General features: G+C 34.3%; 2 protein-coding genes across 5 annotated transcripts in view; both read right to left on the bottom strand.

Annotated features, from left to right (window-relative positions):
• rgs12b (regulator of G protein signaling 12b) overlaps positions 1-12,433 on the bottom strand; it is a 95,273-nt gene extending 82,840 nt beyond the window's left edge. Inside the window, exons 1-3 of one of the 4 annotated variants that reach the window (XM_056456899.1) lie at positions 12,203-12,433; positions 12,019-12,108; positions 6,555-8,660 (exon numbers count right to left, since the gene is read on the bottom strand). In XM_056456899.1, coding sequence (XP_056312874.1) covers positions 6,555-8,516 — 1,962 coding nt within the window. In that variant the 5' untranslated portion in view covers positions 8,517-8,660; positions 12,019-12,108; positions 12,203-12,433. The remainder of the gene's footprint in view (positions 1-6,554; positions 8,661-12,018; positions 12,109-12,202) is intronic. The other 3 variants (XM_056456892.1, XM_056456907.1, XM_056456886.1) reach the window with 3 other exon arrangements.
• A 3,336-nt stretch (positions 12,434-15,769) lies between these two features.
• The window catches only part of htt (huntingtin), a 78,017-nt gene continuing 72,332 nt past the window's right edge, over positions 15,770-21,454 (bottom strand). The window contains exons 66-67 of the mRNA XM_056456875.1: positions 20,835-20,995; positions 15,770-18,811 (exon numbers count right to left, since the gene is read on the bottom strand). Coding sequence (XP_056312850.1) covers positions 18,598-18,811; positions 20,835-20,995 — 375 coding nt within the window. The 3' untranslated portion in view covers positions 15,770-18,597. The remainder of the gene's footprint in view (positions 18,812-20,834; positions 20,996-21,454) is intronic.

The following is a 21,454-nucleotide window of genomic DNA, read 5'->3' as shown; positions in this document are numbered from 1 at the left end:
ATTATTATTTTTGTATTGTTACCCATCACGGTTGTTCCTATTGATTTATTGACTCTATTACTGTACTGTTTGTACTTTACTCTTTTGTTTCTCTTTCTCCTGCTAAGGTGCAGTTGTGTCAGGCTGTGTGGTTGAGATAACATCATGGATTCCTGCAGGGATGTACTGTGCGCTATACAGACCTCTTAGACTTATCAGGGAGGAGCTCTGAGAAGCTTTCTTTCCTGTTTACTTCATCCGTGAGGAGCGGATGACAAACCATAAATGTCACTGTAAAAACATCATCTATCTGTTTATCTGTTCCATTCTCATTGCAAAACCATCTTTCTCTCCCCCTCTGTAAAACTACACGGTCGAATTCAGATCTCCCAGTAAGATTACGATTCAGTCCCAGCAAAGACGTACTCGCATAATCGAAACCGTAAACATATCAAATCTTTACGACAAAACAATACAGCACAAGGGTGGTTAAGTGTACTTTTGGATTCAGATAAAAGTGTGGCTTTTGACATCATGATTTCTCTGTACTGCTCTCCGCAAGTCGAGACATGACTTCTGAGGAATTGTCCATGTGCAACTCTCAATTGAAATGCTGAACATTTCTTACATAAGCTGTGAGAAAACAATATGCAGAAAATCAGAAATAGTACTAATTAATAAATTCATATTAGCATATCTGGTGTTGATATTTATCTATTGATATAATATAATATAATATAACATAATATTACATAATATAATATAATATAATATAATATAAGTATAATATAATATAATATTATATAACATAAGTATAATATAATATAATATAATATAATATAATATAAGTATAATATAATATAGTATAATATAATACAACATAATATAATATAATATAACATAATATAACATAATATAATATAATATAATATAAGTATAATATTATAAGTATAATATAATATAATTTAATATAATATAATATAATAAGTATAATATAATAAGTTTATTATAAGTTTATATGATATTAATCTATTGATATAATATAATATAACATAATATTACATAATATAATATAATATAACATAATATAATATAATATAGTATAATATAATATAATATAAGTATAATATAATATAATATAGTATAATATAATATAATACAACATAATATAATATAATATAACATAATATAATATAAGTATAATATTATAAGTATAATATAATATAATTTAATATAATATAATATAATAAATATAATAAATATAATAAATATAATATAATATAATATAATATAATATAATATAATATAATATAATATAATATAATATAACATAATGTAATATAAGTATAATATTATAAGTATAATATAATATAATTTAATATAATATAATATAATATAATATAATATAATATAATATAATATAATATAATATAATATAATATAATATAATATAATATAATATAATATAATATAGTATAATATAATACAACATAATATAATATAACATAATATAACATAATATAATATAATATAAGTATAATATTATAAGTATAATATAATATAATTTAATATAATATAATATAATAAGTATAATATAATAAGTTTATTATAAGTTTATATGATATTAATCTATTGATATAATATAACATAATATAATATAATATAATATAATATAATATATATAATATAATATAATATAATATAATATAATATAATATAATATAATATAACATAATATAATATAATATAATATAATATAATATAATATAATATAATATAGTATAATATAATATAATATAGTATAATACAACATAATATAATATAAAGTATAATATTATAAGTATAATATAATATAATATAATATAATATAATTTAATATAATATAATATAATAAGTATAATATAATATAATATAATATAATATAATATAATATAATATAATATAATATAATTTAATATAATATAATATAATATAATATAATATAATATAATATAATATAATATAATATAATATAATATAATATAATATAATATAATATAATATAATTTAATATAATATAATATAATATAATATAATATAATATAATATAATATAATATAATATAATATAATATAATATACTTTTTCAAATATTACCCAAGTGATGTTTAACAAAACAAGGATATTTTCATAGTATTTCCTATAATAATTTTTTTTCTGGAACAATTTCTGTTTAACGGAGAGAAGATTTATTCTAACACATTCCTAAACATAATAGTTTTAATAAATTATTTCTAATAACCAATTTATTTTATCTTTGGCATGATGACAGTAAATAATATTTGACTAGATATTTTTTAAGGCACTTCTACACAGCTAAAAGGGACATTTAAAGGCTTTACTAGGTTCTTAGGTTAACTAAGCATAATTTTGAGCTTAAATGTTTTTTTTTTAATAAATTAAAAGCTGCTTTTATTCTAGCCGAAAAGAAACAAATAAGACTTTATCCAGAAGAAAAAATATTATCAGATATACTATGAAAATGTCCTTGCTCTGTTAAACATCGTCTGGGAAATATAAAAAAAATAAATAAACAAATAATAATAAATCAAAGGGGTTGAAAATTTCGGACTTCAACTGTATATTTTTGATTGTCTACAGAACCAACCCCTGCATTCCAATAGAATTTCCTAAATATCTTAATTTGCATTGTTAACATAATAACATAATTAAGTCTTAAAGTTGCACATTAAGCTAATAAGTATCTCACAAAATAACAAGAAAAGTATTATGCAATTTCACAAAATAAATTAGTTATTAGAAAATGGTTAAGAAAACTATTGTTTAAAAGTTGTTGAAAAAAAAACTTCTCTATGTTAAACAACACTTAAGAAAAAGAATTAAAATTTCTCAGGTGAGCTAATAATTTTGACTTAAGCTTTGAATTTCAACTTTTTACACACACAGACAGTCCCCAAGGGATGCTCAAGCGCTGGTCATGTATTTAATCATATTTAATGTTAGCCTTTTAAAATAAGATAATGTTTTACTCCATAAGAGTACGGCAAAAAGTGTTTGTTTCAAGTAGCAAAAATGTCATGATCAGCAGACCACCTTCACTTCAATTTGGGCAAGGAAAAACCCTGCACATACTACTCAGCATACAGTATTGAGTACACCCCATTTTAAAAATGAATATTTGTATCCATTTTACTGTGAATATAGGCAATGCATTTAGGTGCATTTAAACACACAGATTTATTAAACAGATATATTTATTCAAATAATATTTTAGTCACCAAACATATTTAGAAATTGAAAGATAATACAATTAAATTCAAGCAAAATATTGCAAAAAAAATAAATAAATAAATACAACCTCCAAAATTTCAACTAAATTTAAAAAACAAATTTGTTCCTCTTTTTTTTTTAATTTGTATTTAATATTTTTCTGTAACATATAAATTTGTGTGTACCAGTTTTTGGGTGTTATCGTAAGTTATTTTGGTAGATAAGCTCCAGATTTGGCTTCATTACTGACTAATCTAATGTATATGCACAAATATAATATTGTATAGCTTCTTATTAAAATATGAATTTAAAAGATAAATTTGTGAGGGGTGTACTTATATATGCTGAGTACTGTATGCCATTAATAAGCCATTTAGTGTAGTTTATATAACAAAAACAAACTTTTTCAGAACAGGTATCTTTTTACATATTAAATTACATATCTATTTGACATATTAAAGACTATTTCAAAATTACAGTCTAGGCCCAACATACTAATTGTAAGTGTTTAAGCTCACCACTTTCATTTAAACCATTAAGCTTTACCCATTTGTCAGCAACAAGTCTTTAAAAATTAACGATATGATGAAAATTAGGATGATCGCATATTGTTCTATATATTTCAGTCAGTACAGGTTAGAATATTCAACAATTTCTGTTACACTGAATGGAAGCTATATTTTGACTTTATCTACACAAAAGCTCACAAGAAATATTTGACTTGCATTTAATATGCTTGTACCTATGTATATAATAAAATGTTAATAACATGTTTGTTAGCAGACTTTATCCTTGTTCATCATTTTAACTATAAACACCAAAACAATTATCCATAAAAATTGACATCATTTTAAAATATATACCTAATATAAATTAACCAAATCATGTTTGTGTAATGCAAATTATAAAATAAAAAAAGTTAAAAATAAAATAATAAATAAATAGGTTACATTTGCCAACTTTAAAACATTAACTTGTTTTTATTTATAAATAAAAACGTTCTATACAAGTGGACAAAAGAAATAAATCCTCACACTGCAAGGGTATTCAACCTGTATTTGACACAAACACAGCGGAACAGCGCCGCCTGTTGGTGAGCACGAGACTGACGTATATGACCCGATGCGAATGCCAAGCAAAATATTAAGCAGTTTAAGCTACAAAAATACAATTCTCAGGCTGAAAAAATACACGCATAACTTCTGTCCATTAATTGTTCATTTATTTATATATTTAATAACAAACATAGCACTTTGTTTTAAACACAATATGCTATCGTTAATGAAGCTAATTTATCAGCTGTGTTAGGATTGACTGTACACTATTAAAACTCGTGGCGCCATGATACCTCACACCTCATCGGTCATGGCCACTGCCACCTGTGTGAGACACACGTGGCAGGGTTGCCATGTCAACAGTGCTCACCTAGAATGCTCTCAGATTAATATGCAGGCCAAGAGATACTGGATCACCCTTGCAACTACAATTCAACTCTAATTAAACAAAATTTAGTGATTATGCATGCTGTTTTTTCTAATTAATTGAGAGAATGCATGGAATTCTCATTTTAAATATTAAAATAGATACAAATTTGATTAAATGCTACAGCAAAGGATACCACCACTTTCCCCTTATACAAATATATAATTTTGAACATAAAAATAGATGCTTCTGTCAACATTATCTGGTGCTTGAATGAAATGAACTGAACTGAATGACCAATCCCTGAAGAAATGAAGCCAGACCGCTGATGTCTTACTGTATTTAGCAGACCTTGAAGCCATTGTCAAAGCACAGATGATGCATATAACAGCTATATTACTATTCTGGGAAATCCAATCAGTGTTGTCTGTTTTGTTGCTTTGGGCCTGTGGTCATTTTTGGCTCCTGTGGAGTGGTTCTGGGCTTAACTCATTTCCTACAAACGCGAAGGAGTTTCTAATCTAAAAAGGCAGACATGTGGTCAATTGTACATGCAGCCTGGCAGAAATAAATAGATATTAACACTTGTATTTGATTTTGATTGAATGAAGTCTTTCCAATAATCTATGTAAAGAAACTTCACCCTTACGTCATTTCAAAATAAATTTTACGTTTAGAATGGAGATGTATTATATATAAACCTGGAATAAACTTTATTTTTCTCTTTTGGAGGTTAACAGGCCCTGGTCCTTCTTTCCTTTCATTTTCTGAGAGGGTGGTCGTTTTAATATTCAAATTAATCTGATTTGGGACAGCATAAATTGATGATGACAGACTTTCCAATATTTGATGAACTGTTTCTGAACGTATCCTGCTCGATTAGTTTTAGTGGTTTGACATCTACTGGCCAAATTCAAGACTCAAATGAACAAAGTGAATATGAGAGAGCAGAGCAAGCACTCACAGTCATCTGAACTGAAAATTTTCCACTGGGAGAATGATACCAACTCAGCTTTGTACCTCAATCTTCTCATCTCAGGGTCAGTTTTAACATGTTCCCTCCAAGCATGAAGAAACAGTGAAAGCAGCAAATGGGAATGAAGTATTTTCAGCCTAGGTACGTATGTCACCTACCTGACAGAATTCTTTTTGACAGAGAAGTGTTTGTGCATTGATGGTGTAAAACTATTGTAGATAAAACTATAATAAAATAAAATACAAGAACAAAGTTGCAGTGAAACTTTGCAATTTGTTTTTTTTTTTTTTTAAGAGAAAGTCTGGTGGAAAGATACAAAGAATATGTGTTGCATTTAAAAACAGCAAAGTAAAGGATCAGGTTATGCATGTTAATAAGGACAAGATGACAAAGTGGTCTATATTCCAGGCACATTCGTTTCCCAGGAAGCATTTTTTGTTTTTAAAAGATGTCTAATAGATGTCTAAGAATAGCCCAAAATTAGACTAGTCATCAAATAAACAGAAATTAATGACATATAAAGTCTGTCTAATCTGTCTACTTGACGACTAGTCTTATTTCAGGGTATTCTTAGATGTCTATTAGATTTTCACTGACAACCCAAGTTTAGCCTTGTTTAGATGTCTATTAGATGTCTATAAAACACAAAATTGTTTGCTGGGTTATGCTTGCAAGGACATTTCAAGCAGACAGCACACTTTATCTGATTAACAAGTTTTCTGCAATAGTATCACAATTAAAATCATTACTCACTCATTCTACCTTATCCCAAGGATCAGTTATTGTTGTAAAATCGAATACATTTTAATTTGCAGTTAACCACTTCTAGAATGAAGAAGGCTAACAGACTGTGATCCCAAACAAGTTGTTCTCAGATCTTGCAATTGTGACTTGATTGATTTTCTTACCTTTTTCTCTGACTCTTTAGTTCTTCTGACATTGTTCGATTGTTGTGAATGCTCTCGTAGGTTCTTCTCCCCGAACAGCTTCTTAGTCCACTCGTCCTTCTGTGCATGAAGCCGGTGAGGCTGTGAGGCAATTTCGCCTGCAGCACGGTACCGGTCAGCTGGAATCTTACTCATGGGTGGTGGCAGGGTGCTACAGTTAGCACTGGACCATCCGTCTGTGGACTCTGCATAAGACTCCTGATCACTGCTGTGTCCCTGACGCCAATCCCTCAGGACGTGAACTGGCAGCCAGCGCTGGCCTGATGCCCCTGCCACTTTCTTGCCATGGGCAGAATAGTGTGAGCGCGAAGGAAGGCCTGACACATCCAGCCGTGAGGAGGAGTTTAGATGCCTGCCTGAAAGCAGAGGTGGGTCTCCATGGGAATGTGGATGGGGCTGAGGGTGATCCACAAACTGCTCATGCCGAAAGCCGTTACGATGCGAGATTGGTGGTGGAGGCGGTGGTGGTGGAAGACCTCCGCAGGCACCCTGGCAACGAGGTCCAGTAGGGTTTTCCCAATGTCCTGTAGGAACATGTCGACCAGGATTTGCACCCAAGTCCACCAAGAGGACTCGGTTGTTCTTCTCTTCTGGCAAGAAGTTCCCAATGCCACTGTCACTGTTGCTGCTTGTGCTGTTGTTTTGCTGAGCATCTAAGTCACCATCAAGGAAAGCTCGAGCTCGCATACCCTCTATGGATTCCCCCATGTCACGATACAGAACAGACACAAACTGTAGCAGTGGCTGAGAAGTCGGTGGGAACTCCAAGCAGCCACCAGTATCTGGGTCTGGAGTGCAGTCAAAGCCAAAGCGTCGGGCAACACCTTGGTGGATTTTATGATGACAGAGTTCTGGGTCTACAATGAAGACATGACAAGATGTCCGTAAGCCTTGCTCCTCCTCTCCATGTCTATGCATACGGTGGTCATTTGTTGCTTGCATGGTGACAAGGCCAAAGAAGCGGCGATCGTCTGGACACACAGCACTGAAGGCTAACTTCTCTGCGGGGTAAGTTGCTAAAACAGCACCTCTGTCATTGCACAGCTGCACACAATCATGCATGACTTTAAGCAAAACCAACGAGTGCACTTTTTGTTCGGCACGTAGACGTCGCATACAGCCACGGATTGCCTGCAGGCTGTCGCTTTCTAAATTGGCACTTGTTGAAGCTAATTCAATAGATCCCAAGTAACCCACAATCATCCCAACATTGAGTATTCCTGCAGAGTCTGCAGTTTGCAACAGGGCAAATTCGTCTTGCTGTTCAAACATATCAACAAACACAGAATCGTCATTGAGCACTTTGGCCATCTCTTCTTCAGTGAGCAAGTTGGGATCACTTCTTTGGGTGCTGACGCTCACATAAGGGAATTCTGGCTCTGAGACAGTCCTTGGTTTGGAAGCAGAGGCACAAGCAACTGCTCTTTCTGAGCTGCTGGATGAGTGGCTGGAATTTTCAAAGATCATGTTGAAGATCCCACCAGACTGCATCTCTGCTACAACACGTTCTGCACGGTTTATGCCTAGTGTCTTTGAGTCCATCTTTGGCCTCAGCCAGTGGCTCTTGTGGTCATGAAACTCCAGTTCTTCATCACTTGAACACGAATCAACGTGCCCGTTTTTATGACTGCCTTCAGCAATGACTAAGTGTAGGACACCTGTGCAGCGGCCAATCAGCTTGACAACATCCTCATGAGAAGCTTTAGACACATTAATGTCATTCACACTCAGGATTTGATCTCCAGAGCGAAGGCCCACATAATCAGCTGGACTACCCTTGAGGATGCAATTCAGAACACATGGAGACTGACCAGATAGTGTGAAGCCATAGCCTGTTCTCCCCCTTGCAACCTCCACTCCTCTAATGCGAGCAGATGGCTGGGCATTCACACGCCTCCTGCCTTGTTCTGATTGCCTGAACATCCTTCTTTGGCTGCCTGTTTAGCTCTTTTTTTGACACAGGCTTCACAAATACAGAGACGGAGAGCTTAATGATATCATCCTTTCAGTTCCAGAGCTCCAGCCTAAGGAACTAACATGGTGAATGCTTCAATATTCACAGTACACCTTTACAAGAAAAAAGGGAGAATAGTTTTGATTATCTAATGCACAGACAAATTAGTGACAAATTTAAGCACAATCAAAACTGTATGATTTAATACTTTCAGTAAAACTTTACAAGAAAAAAGGAGAATAGTTTTGATCAACTAATGCACAGACAAAATGACAAAAAATTTAAGCACAACCAAAATTGTATGATTTAATAATTTCAGTAATAGGGCTGGGCGATAAAACCCATCGATATTTATTAACCGAACACCATTGTCAATATCGAAAAAAAAAACATTCGCTATGTAGTTTTGGTATGAAGCGCTATAGTTTTGTAAAAATTTGGCTGCTGAGAGCGCGCTTTGGAAGCAATGCCAATAAGCTTAAGTTGTAAGTTTGTCATTTCCAATGGATGTGCGTGACTTGCATGATGTGCATATGTGAGTGACGTGCACATGTTGTGCAAGCGGCGCATATGTGACTTGTGCGCATTTTTCAGGCGCACCTAGTTGAAAACATCTAAACTTTTCCGAATGCCACAAACGCACCGCGATTCATGCAAGTAGAACTTACCAATTTACTTCACCCTTCGTATGGAAAATACACATTTTAGTAATAACGATAACTGTTAGTCTAAATACCACAGACAAATACAGCACATCGAAACACTGCAGTGCTTTTTACTTTTTTACCATAAACCTGTCATTCTCTGAGAAAACGCTCAGGTCGCTTAGTTACAAGAGATGGCAGGGGAGCCCGTTGTAATGGTCAAGGAAACCACGCGCTCACGCTTGCCACTTCAGGTCAGAATAACAACACATGGAAAATGAGTGCCATGGCTAGCAGCAGTGAGGAGATTGTAAATAAAAAAGGATGTAAGCATATCGCCAGAGTGGCTTTTTGGTTTCTTTTCTTGTGCATCCCAGCCACTAGCACCCCATCAGTGTGTATTTGAATAATGATGGTTGGTTCCTTTACCTGAAAGCTCAAATTTGATTATCATAATTTGTTTTGTTAATAGAGTTTAAGTTTCACTATATCATTATTATTCACACCTTACAGATGTTGATACCTTAGGGTGCTTTCATGCCTGTTTTGTTCTGAAACTGGGATTAAAATTGTTACAATGTTGCACTTTGTACTTGGTTAGTTTCTAAACGGGCCAAAAGAGCTAAAACAAGTAACGTGAGAGTAAACTCTCCACAAATTGGTCAGAGTTTCGCCGTTTATTTAGCAGAGTCCCGCTCAGCTGTCATGCGTCCTTATTTTAATTTATGACGATGAGCAATAAGACATAAACGAAAAGCAGCACTTTAATTCTGAATGGTGACACCCACAGACATCGTCACCAAGTATAAATCAGAGGTAAGACTTTCTCATACATAGCCCTTGGCTAGAATTATGCATTATAGGCTTTACATTATAGAGAGAAATAACTGATAAACCAAGACTGCAGTTCGGTCAGTTTTCCTAATGGATAAACAGCTCTCGTTAATATTTCATCATGCTTTGACTTTCGCATTTAACATGAAACGCAAATTTACAAGTAGGAATGGCATCCCACCCTCCTCATAATTCTCTCTTCACATAGCCATATATGCCTATTACATATCCACAATACACGGTAATATAGCCGGGCTCGGATCGTTTTGCTTTCTCACTACAATCGATCTGCTCCAGAGTTAGTTTCAATCATTCAGGCGATCTCGGACCAATTGTTTTGGCACGGATCCGAGTGCGATTGCTGGATTGACATATGCCAAACGAACCGCGCCAGGTTCCGAAACAAAAGTCTAAGTGTGAAAGCACCCTTAGTTGAACACACTTTGTAACATTTTATTTATCAAGAGTCTCTTTAACACTGATATTTATTTATTATAAAGAGATCAGATATTTTGTTTAAATATTTTTTGCGTTTGACTATTAAAACTACTTGCCATAGTAATGTTGCAAAATTAAAATAAAGTTTTTAAATAAAACAAATACTAATATTCCTAAATGTATTGGGAAAAAATATTCAGTAATTATCGATATCGAATGATATTAAACATTATATCGTGATATTTTTTGCAATATCACCCAGCCCTTTTCAGTAATTAATTAAACTTTTTTTAATTACTCTGAATATAGTTTCATGCAAATAATAAATGAAATCAAAGTGACTACAGAGATTGGATTTACACGTAATGCATGAAATAAAGGGCTTGTCAAGTTTATTAGAGCAGTTTTCATAAAATGTATATAAAAATTGTTTATAGGCATATTGCAAACTGAAATAACTGTAAAAATGAATTTCCATCTTTTAATAAATGGCCTATAATTACTATTTTTTTTCACACCGCTTTTATTGCAAAATAATAATTTCCAAAATTGTGGATAACAACACTTCCATTTCAGCATTAGAAATATTACTGTTGCAAAACCGCTCACAAATAGTGGATTAACTATAACAGAAACAAAACTGATTTTGGTATCCAGAAAAGTTAGTTTAGACCAGCTGTGGTGATCTGGTTAATAATTTTGTAACACACATATTGAAACGTTATGTTTTCTCAATACGTTTTTGACACGCTGGACATCCTCATTTTTCATTGACTGCCATATTAGGTTAATTATGTATATGACAACAGTACAACATATTAGCACCAGAGTAGATTAAAAACACACGCTTTGTGGATATTTAACATGCCGTTCGATTTTAAAAAGTTATTGAAGAGTGAGGAAAGTGGCGTGGAGTAAGCATTTTATAATAACAAACATGCGCTTGGAAGCTGGCGCTTAGAAACGGACAGGATATATAAACTCACAAATTTATTAGCGCTTGTCATCGATGTTTTTTTCCTTATTCTTCTCATACAGATGCCAAGAAGACGAGAAGACTCATCCGCTCTTGCTAACCGTCCCGCCTTCTTTTTCCCCATTGTTGGAATGCCCACGCGTCAACGTGTGTAACCATGACAATTGAACTGTCAATAGCCATTTCCCCTCGTTCATTGGTTACCACAGCAGTCAGTCATCTTCACATCGACCCAAAAACCCAGTTTGACCGAGACAAGACAACTAACCACAAAGTTATGCTACAGGTGTCAAAAACATCACGAGCGAAAAAACAACTAAGAGTAAAACAAGATAACGCAAATATCCTCGCAGACCGTACTCGTGAATTTAATATTTTATAACGGATGAGTGTCGAGCTGCCTCGGTATTGGTTTTCTCGAAGAACAGCTGGCCAGTGAGTAACTAACGGTATTGAATTATCAGCATCAGTCTCTAGATACTGACTGAAGTAACATATATTCACACAACAACTAGTAATAATATATAAGACGACAACCTCATATAGATAAACATAATTTCAAAAAACAAAATAATTTACCTATAGGCCGAAAGTTCTAATATCCGCAAAGGCACAAGAAATTCCCATGGCTACATTGCTAACATTAGCCGCCACTTCCCAAAAACTTTCCTGTGAGGAGGAAATAAGACATTTCGAGCATTACAATACAGAAAATCTTAGATAGTAATAGATAGTTATGCATTAACTAGTTTGGTGGTCTTACTTTTTGACGGATGTGTCCAAACGTGATGTGAAGTTTAATGACATGGTAACCTTAGTGCTGCATAAGGAGTAAACAAAAGGAGAGGGCAGCTGGTGTGTGGACACCAGGAGGAGGAGGAATCTACATCTCAGGGAGGTTTTTTTCTTCTTAAAGGACAGCACCGGTATATGACTTTTTTTCTTAACACGACAATGGATTTTGATATATAATTTAGTTAATCCCCGTAATATTATATAAAAATAGAGTCTGATGAAGTAAAAGTACCTTCCAAGTTTACAGTAGAAGCACCATTTAAGTAATTTGAAATTTCCTATTACATTTCTTCATTATTTTTTTCTTCACATAACATGAACATGGAAATGTCAACAGATACAATTTAACTCTTAAATTGCCTGTAATCTATTGTACACGACCTTGGACCAGCAGTTATCAGACTCCTTTTTTACTTTGAGGTGTAAAATAATATATTAAGAATGCAAATACATTTTTGTAATTATTATAATAATATTAATGATTTGATATATTTGTAATAAATAATATATTTGATTCTCTTTTACCTGCTAAATGGCTTTTTTTTTAAAAAAGATTTTTAATAGTTACAATATAGAGATTGATATAAATCTAATCAAAGAATGTGCCGTTCCTGTTGAAGTCTGAACTACCCCTCCCCCCCATAGATATATAGATATAGATATATATAGATATAATATATTTATTATTATTGTCCTATTAAGCTTATAATACTGGTCAGACACTGTGTCTGCTGAGCCCACATTAATGTAACTGTTCTATACTTACATAAATTCTATACTTATACAATACTGATGCTTGTACATACAAAAATATCCAATTCATTGTTTTATCACTAATAAATAGACACCCATGCAATCCCTTCATTCAGTGTGCCCAAACTGCTTTTCCGAGGATTAGATTCTAAATTCCTAAATAAACTCCTAAAATCCAAATCTAAAAAAAGAACAAATATGACAACAAAAATGACACATATATTTATACATGTATATACACATATAAAAATGCACATATACTTATATACATAAAAAATCATCACAATATTCTAGGGCTCTACATCACTCATTTAGTTATTTAAAGACCAAATTATTAGCTATAAAATTTGAGTTCTGACATGAGCATCGAATACCTGGATTTAAATAAATAATTAATGATTAAAGCAAAGTCTCTTTTTTTTTTTTTTTAATTGGCCATTCTATATTTTCTCTCTCTCTCTCTCTCTCTATATATATATATATATATATGTATGTGTGTGCGTGCGTGCGTGCATATATATATATATATATATATATATATATATATATATATATATATATATATATATATATATATATATATATATATATATATATATATATATATACACTGGCGATCAAAATTAGAGAACAATTTATAAATAATTGAACAATTCTGAAATAACGTCATCTTCACTGCTCAACAGTTGAAGGAGTTTTTGTCCCGTCTATACCATGCTACCAGAACACCTTTTCCACAAAATAACTAAGGCATTTCAACAAAAACCATTATTTTGCAGAAAACACACTGATCAAAATTAGAGAACACTTTCAGATACCTCCCAGTTATTGGTGTTAATCTGGCACCTGGTGCTAATTTTCCCGATTATCTATCAACCCCTATTTAACTGGCAGCCTAACTTTCAGTTTCATTGACTCTGCAAGATGGTGGGCCGTTCTAAAGTGACTGAAAGCCTCCGGCAGCAGGTTGTCCAGATGAAAGCCAAAGGTATGACCCTATCAGCCATAGCAAGACAAGCTGGTCGTTCCAAATCTGTTATTTCAAGAATATTGAATCTTTACATCCTCACAAACTCATTCAAGTCCCCCAAGAAGGCTGGTCGTCCACGGAAGACAAATACAAGAGAGGACAGGATACTGCGGAGGATCTCAATGGCCAATCGTTTCCACACTGCAGCTGGAATTGCTCACCAGTTCAGCGCTGAACAGGGTAAAAATCTATCTCGTCATACAGTGTCTCGACGTTTAAGAGCATTTGGACTGAAAGCCCACTCTGCAGTGACCAAACCTCTCATTAGCAGGAAGAATCAAAAGGCTAGACTAAGCTTTGCTGAGGAGCATGTTGTGTGGACAGAGGAGAACTGGTCCAAAGTTCACTTCAGTGATGAAAGCAAGTTTAATTTATTTGGGTCCGATGGGAAACATTATGTTCGGCGAAAAACTGGAGAAAGACTGAACCCAAAGTGTGTAAAGAAGTCAGTGAAAAGTGGAGGAGGAAGTGTCATGGTTTGGGGTATGTTTTCTGCAGCAGGAGTTGGGCCTCTTATACAGCTACATGGCAGAGTGAATGCAAATGTTTATCAGAACCTTCTTCAACAACATATGGTTCCTTCCCTGCGTTCATCACCCAATCAGCCCGCAGTATTCATGCAGGACAATGCTCCATGTCACACAGCAAAACGGGTAAAGCAGTTCCTTGAAACTGAAAACATTGAAGTAATGACATGGCCTGCCCAGAGTCCTGATCTCAACCCAATAGAAAACCTCTGGAAAATCCTTGGCGACAAAGTTATGGCCAAGAAACCCACTACAGTCACTGAACTGTGGAGGAGACTGGAAGAAGAGTGGACCAAAATCACACCAGAGCAGTGTGAGAGACTAGTGCTGTCCTGTGGCCGCAGATGTGCTGAAGTCATTCAGAGCAGAGGCCTATACACTTCCTACTAATTGCTGACTGTTGTAACCTTCAGAAAAAAATGCTGTAATCTTTTTCCATGCTACAATCATTGTTGTTCTCTAATTTTGATCAGTGTGTTTTCTGCAAAATAATGGTTTTTGTTGAAATGCCTTAGTTTTTTTGTGGAAAAGTTGTTCTGGTAGCATGGTATAGACTGGACAACAACTCCTTCAACTGTTGAGCAGTGAAGATGACATTATTTCAGAATTGTTCAATTATTTATAAATTGTTCTCTAATTTTGATCGCCAGTGTATATATATATATATATATATACACACACACACATACACACACCCATACGTGCATACACACATACAGTGGTCAGCATATATATATGTACACCCCATAAAATCTCTCTTTTAATTCTTATTAGGAAGCTATACAATATTGTATTTGTGCATATACATTAAATTAGTCAGTACTGAAGCCAAATCTGGAGCTTATCTAACAAAATAACGGTCCAAAAACTAGTACACCCAAATTTATGCTACAGAAAAATATTAAATACAAGTTTACAAAGAGGAAAAAAAATCAAGAGAAGCAAAAAAAAAGGAAAAATTTAGTTGAAATTTTGTAGGCTGTAATTTATTTTTGCAATATTTTGCTTGGATTTAATTGTATTATCTTTCAGTTTCTAAATATGTTTGGTGACTAAAATATTATTTTAATAAATATATCTGTTTAATAAATCTGTTTTGTTTAAATGCACCAAAATACATTGCCTATATTAATATTAATTTTCAAAATGGGCTGTACTCAGTTATGCTGAGCACTGTATACATATATAATAAAATGACAAGCAGAATTTATCTGGTGGATCACTAGAGCCCTGCAATATGTGTTAAACAATAAAAAAAATACAGTTAACCAAATTGAATATTTTGCATATTTTATTAATTTCTATATTATAGTTTCTTCATGATTTATGACGTTAAAACAATCCATCAAAATAAATACATCAATTTCTTGTTTTTTTTTTACCAGCCATAGTTTGCAGAAGTGAGCTAAATAAATAACAATGGGAAAAAGATTCTTTTTCAAATCTAAAAAAAGGCTCCGGTGCTAGACCATCATGGCATCATACTGTGATACTTATGGGACATGCGGCTGCAATCCAGCTCTCTCAGAAAATTCAAATTGAAGTAAACACTAATCCGAGAACAGGATCACATCTTTTGTAAAAGGGGAAACAGATAAATAGTGGATGATGCCCACCTGAGATGCTTTAAACCAGTCAGATTCTCCACTCTCATTCTCAAATGAATCTTCACAAGCAAACAATGTCAAGAATATACGAAATTGTCAGTGATAGGCACACTATTAACATTACAATTCTGCAGTACTTTCACATTTGGTCCAAATATATTGGTGGTCTCTCTGTGAAAGTCATTCAAGTTATTCTAACTGTTCTTGACCCCTAGAGACTGAAACAAAGTTCTTCAAAGCCACTGTTAAATCATCTTTTTGTATGCTTCTATAATCTAAGAAATCCTTTAGGCATGGGGCAATATTTATCTACTATTAATTTCAGAGAAGTAAAGGCTGAGCAGTGAAAATATCAAGTATCAATTGCTATTTACATATTTCGCTTCACTAAGACAAATCAGAGTAAACGGATATTTAATGGACATGACAAGCTAATCGTATCCTGGTATTGAACTAGCAAGCATGCCGTAAGTTGTGTGAATTAGCCAAATTCATCTGTCGTTATTGGTAGTTACAATTATACAATGTCCATGTAGACTGAGCCGACTAACAATCACAAGCCACTCTGTTTCAAATGTTGTCGTGACATCACATAAAATACTGACAGCAGACTAAAGCATGCTAAAGTTAATATACATGACATATTCAGCTTGTCAGCTAGGATTATATTTACAGTGAAAGCTCATGAGCCACCCGAGATGGAGAAATTAAAGTTTTTATAGTCCATGTTTGTCAAAAGTGAAAGAAAGGTTGGGTTACTGCGCAGCTTCGCTTGCAATGCCACCTCATATCCACCGATGGATGTTGTCATGCACCACAGTTTATTCGTTTAATCACAAATATTATTTCTTTTACACAAATTGTACATTGATGTAAACACTCTATAGATTAAAATACATAATTCCAGTCATTACACTAGATCAATAGTCATATCTTACGTCCTGAGCTTTTAAAAGAAACTGAACAAAGAACTGAAGATGTGTTCCGAGGGGCACAGTATGAAGATTGGAGGAACCATCGATTTAAAAACTTCTAACTGCTATGGCTATTTCAAACCCAGTCCATACAAAAGGACTTCAGAGATTCTGTTTTCTCTTCTCCATCTTAAAAAAAATTTAAAACAACAAATATAGACAACTAAATTTTAAGAGGAAAAATAAACTTTGTTTCAGGCAATTCACCCTGCTTAGTACAGTAAGTCAAACGCATTTTACATTTAAATACACAAAAAGTAATCTTCCCAATAATTTTCCGCATTAGAGAAGGGATATACAAATTCAATCTACAATCCTTTTTCGCTTCAAGTGTCAGCAAACGCAGAGCAAAGCAATGTGTCGCCCATGCAAAAGGAATGACTTCAAACTGAGGGTCTTGTAAGTGTAGACCAGTGTTTCCCAACCCTGTTCCTGAAGGCACACTAACAGTACACATTTTCAACCTCTCCCTAATCAAACACACCTGAATCAACTTATCATAACATCAGAAGAGACTCCAACACCTGAAGTTAATGGGTCAGAAAAGGGAGACATCCAAAATATGTACTGTTGGTGTGCCTCCAGGAACAGGGTTGGGAAACACTGGTGTAGACAATAGGGCAGAAATGGCCGTTGTACTGATTTTAGCGAAATTGGATTACAAGTAACATGGAGTTACTCTATTTCTGAGGGCTAAAGTATCTGATGCTGTATCTGCAGAATTCTCGAAGTGCAGAACACATTTTACTAGTGTTTGTTTGATGTATTTAGGAAATGTCAATATCTTCTTCAGTCAGATTGTTTACAGCTGAAAATTGACTGTATTACATTTCTAAAGATGGAGACTCTGCAGTTTTGCCACAGTTTAACATTCTCTGCTACCAAATGAAGAGAATTTATACACTTGAAACATCCATATAGACTGTGTGAATGACTTAGGGCGCATGTCCACCGAAGCGTTTTTGTCCTGCAGAAATGTGAGCGATGTACTAAAAACGGCCATCGCTTCTCCGACTGTTGACGATTTAGAAAATGGATGAGCGTAAAACACACTCTGTGTATGACTATCCTGTTGGCATGTTAAAAACACGGTGCTTCTCAACTCGGCTCAGGAAAAGCGCTTCAGTGGCCAGGTGCCCTAACTGTGATAGCAGTCGAATATTCTGAATGTAGTGCTGCTTTTCTTATTTTTTTAATTACAGATAAATGATGTTCATTGGTGCGTTGTGGCCACAGACTACAGTGAATGTACAGTTTTGCCTGGATTGGTCCCACTGTCTCTAATAATTATGAACTACTTGAAGCACATCTCTGACAGTATCATAGCAACCGATTCCACTCTGTACATCCAATCCAATTTCTTGTCATGCATCCTGGTGAGTGTACTGTATGTCTTCTGCTTGGGAGTTATGTTACCTTCATTTTGATGCTTAATATTCCATGAACTGATCTTTTTTTTTTTTTGGCCTGTTCTATAGAGACGTGTCTTGGTGAATGCTCTGCAAACAGCACAGTAGTTGGTAATACGGACTACCAGGGGAAGCCACCATTTCAAAGACAGACTGGAAGGCCCTGCGGTCTAACTCCTCATCGATCTGGTGTCGGTAGAAATCCATAGCGACCAGGCAAAAGAGGCTAATGTCCACCGTGTCAGATTTCCCCATGCGGCTGATGACATGAGGCAGGCTACAGTGGAAGAGACAAGTTAAGGAAAACGAGAAGGAAAAGAAAATGGAGTAAATAACTGCCATTACCAGTGCAAGGTAGGTTTTTTGGGTTTGATATGCATGTTTACTGGTACAGCAGTCTATTTTCACTTAGCACCACCTGCTGTTCAAATAGTGCAAAAAGCCTTGTTTTTACGGTGGCCGAGAAAGCTTAACACGCTGCAATTTAAGAAAGCACATGCAATTGCAAAATACACCAGCAAATAAAGAAACAATCTCCATCAATTTGACAGCACATGTGTTGCAAATTCTCACAACACAAACAACTGAAGAAACACGCAGCAATTGGTCACAACACAAACAACTGAAGAAACACGCAGCAATTGGTCACAACACCTGCAAATATCCACGAAACACAACGGAAATGTTTCAAGGGGACCCAAAACCACGACAGGCCCTGCTGAGATATGGATGTGTTATTATGCTGTGACTGTTGCTCAGTTAAGTGATTGGTGGTCTTTGAAAGGCGAGTTGTTTTTCGTTTATTTTAATATCCTAATAACACATCCATATCTCAGCAGGGTCCGTCATGGTTTCGGGTCCCCTTGAAACATTTCCGTTGTGTTACGTGGATATTTGCAGGAGTCGTGACTTATTGCTGCGTGTTTCTTCAGTTGTTTGTGTTGTGAGAATTTGAAATGTGTGATGTCAAATTGATAAAGATTGTTTCTTTATTTGCTGGTGTTTTTTATAATTGCATGTGCTTTCTTAAATTGCAGCGTGTTAAGCTCTCTTGGCCGCCGTATGTTTTGTTACTTTTGATACTTTACTTTGAATTTTTTTTAATTCTGTCAAATTTATTAGGGAAATTCAAACAATAAATGCTGTTTTGACATGCTTTTATGTGGGGTGTCAGATCGTTACATTCATGCCTGACTTACAACTGATAGCAGAATGCAAGTCAATTATTCCTTCTTCTTCATTACTAATTTTAGAGAAAGATAAGCTAATTTCTCAAAATATTTGCACTCTATTAGCCTATATATTAACTAGGCTTTATTACTGTTAGTGATTTTTAGTTATTAAATGTATACATTTAAATACATAAGCAACTATGCAAACTAATACATCTCAAAAATGACATAAAAGTAAAAATTGTATTTCGTAATAAGATTTAATGTAAAAAAAAAAAAGACATTTTAGCATAAAATAGTTTGAGTGTTTATTTTATACTAGTTATACTAGTAAGATTAAAATAAGGCAGCTTGCTCTATACTTTACAGCATTAGCTGTAATAGTTTAAGAATTTAGTTTATAACTGAATCAATTTATGGTGCACTCACACTATGCTATCTGAACCGTGCCCAGGTGCGTTTCCTAGTTCGTTTGACAAGTGTGAGTGCTCCGAATCGCCCGGTTGGAAGAGGTGTACCAGAGAGCGGTTCAGTTTGGCTTTGGCACGGTACGCTTGTTGTGTGAGTGCAAAGCGCGCCTGAGCCCGAAACTGAAGACGCAACGTCACTTTTAAGGGACTGTTTCATATAAACGTATTAATCATTCTTACTTTTCAATGAACATGAATTGTCATAGTTTATTAAAGACGCAAACCCCTTGCTGCACGTCAGCTGCACTTTTAGCAAACCTCCTAATACGTGCAGCACAAGGACATTTATGATTATTTATGAGCGGAAAAATTGATGGATCTGTTCAGAAAAAGATTTGACTGTGTGTCACTGCATCCCATACGACTTAACTACTTACTTACGATTTAACTAAAGCGATTTCCTGTGCTGAGCAAGAGCGCTTCTCTTCTGTTAAACTAAACAGTCGGAAGGTAAAAAGATGCAGTGTCAGTGCAGGCCAAGGGGGAGAGAGGACGGGGGACAAGCACGCTTCGGCACGGTTCAAGGCAACCATGCCTAGTGAGAGTACGCCCTTAAAGACAATTTGTTAGGTAAACCATTGTTTGCACATGCTGAACTGTGTGCCTACAAGGGGGTGCAACAATTACAGCAATCAAAAGATAACGTGTTTAAGGATACAGGGCAGAGATCCACTGGCTGGTCGAGGCACTGACGAAGAAACAGGACAGGCTCCACATGGCCATGGCGACAGGCGTTCTCTGTGTGAAATTGGACAGGGAGAGCAGGACCCAATCCCGGACCATGGAGGACTGACCGGTGGCATGAAGTGTCTGAAACACCTGTAGTAAGAAATACAATTGTAATAACTGAAGTAGTTTTTATTAATAGTTTAATTATTTAAGTAAGTTTTAGTTTAGTGTTTTTGTCATTTTTATTATCTCATTTATTTTTTACTAAACTAGTTTTTAGTAAAAGTTTTCATTGAGTTGAAATTGAGGAATTTTTCCTTGACAACAAGCTGAATACAATAAGTATTTCTTAATTTATCTATTCACCAAACATTAATGTTATTTAAGCTAAAATAAATTATCCTAGGTACACTGACTTCCTGTAGCTTAAACAGTCATAATTTGAGTCCCAGGGAACTGATCAAATGTGGAACTTGTACCTACGTCAGATATCAGAATCAATAAAATGTGTAGCTTGTATGCGATGTAAAATGCTACATATATTACTACACTATGATAACGGACAACTGACCTTTTTATAGATTTCCCTCAAGTTTTGCCAACATGACC

The sequence above is a fragment of the Danio aesculapii genome, chromosome 1 (genome assembly GCF_903798145.1).
Source record: "Danio aesculapii chromosome 1, fDanAes4.1, whole genome shotgun sequence".
Classification (NCBI taxonomy): Eukaryota; Metazoa; Chordata; class Actinopteri; order Cypriniformes; family Danionidae; genus Danio; species Danio aesculapii.
Note: the sequence above shows the minus strand (reverse complement) of the source record. Positions and strands in the feature narration are given on the sequence as shown.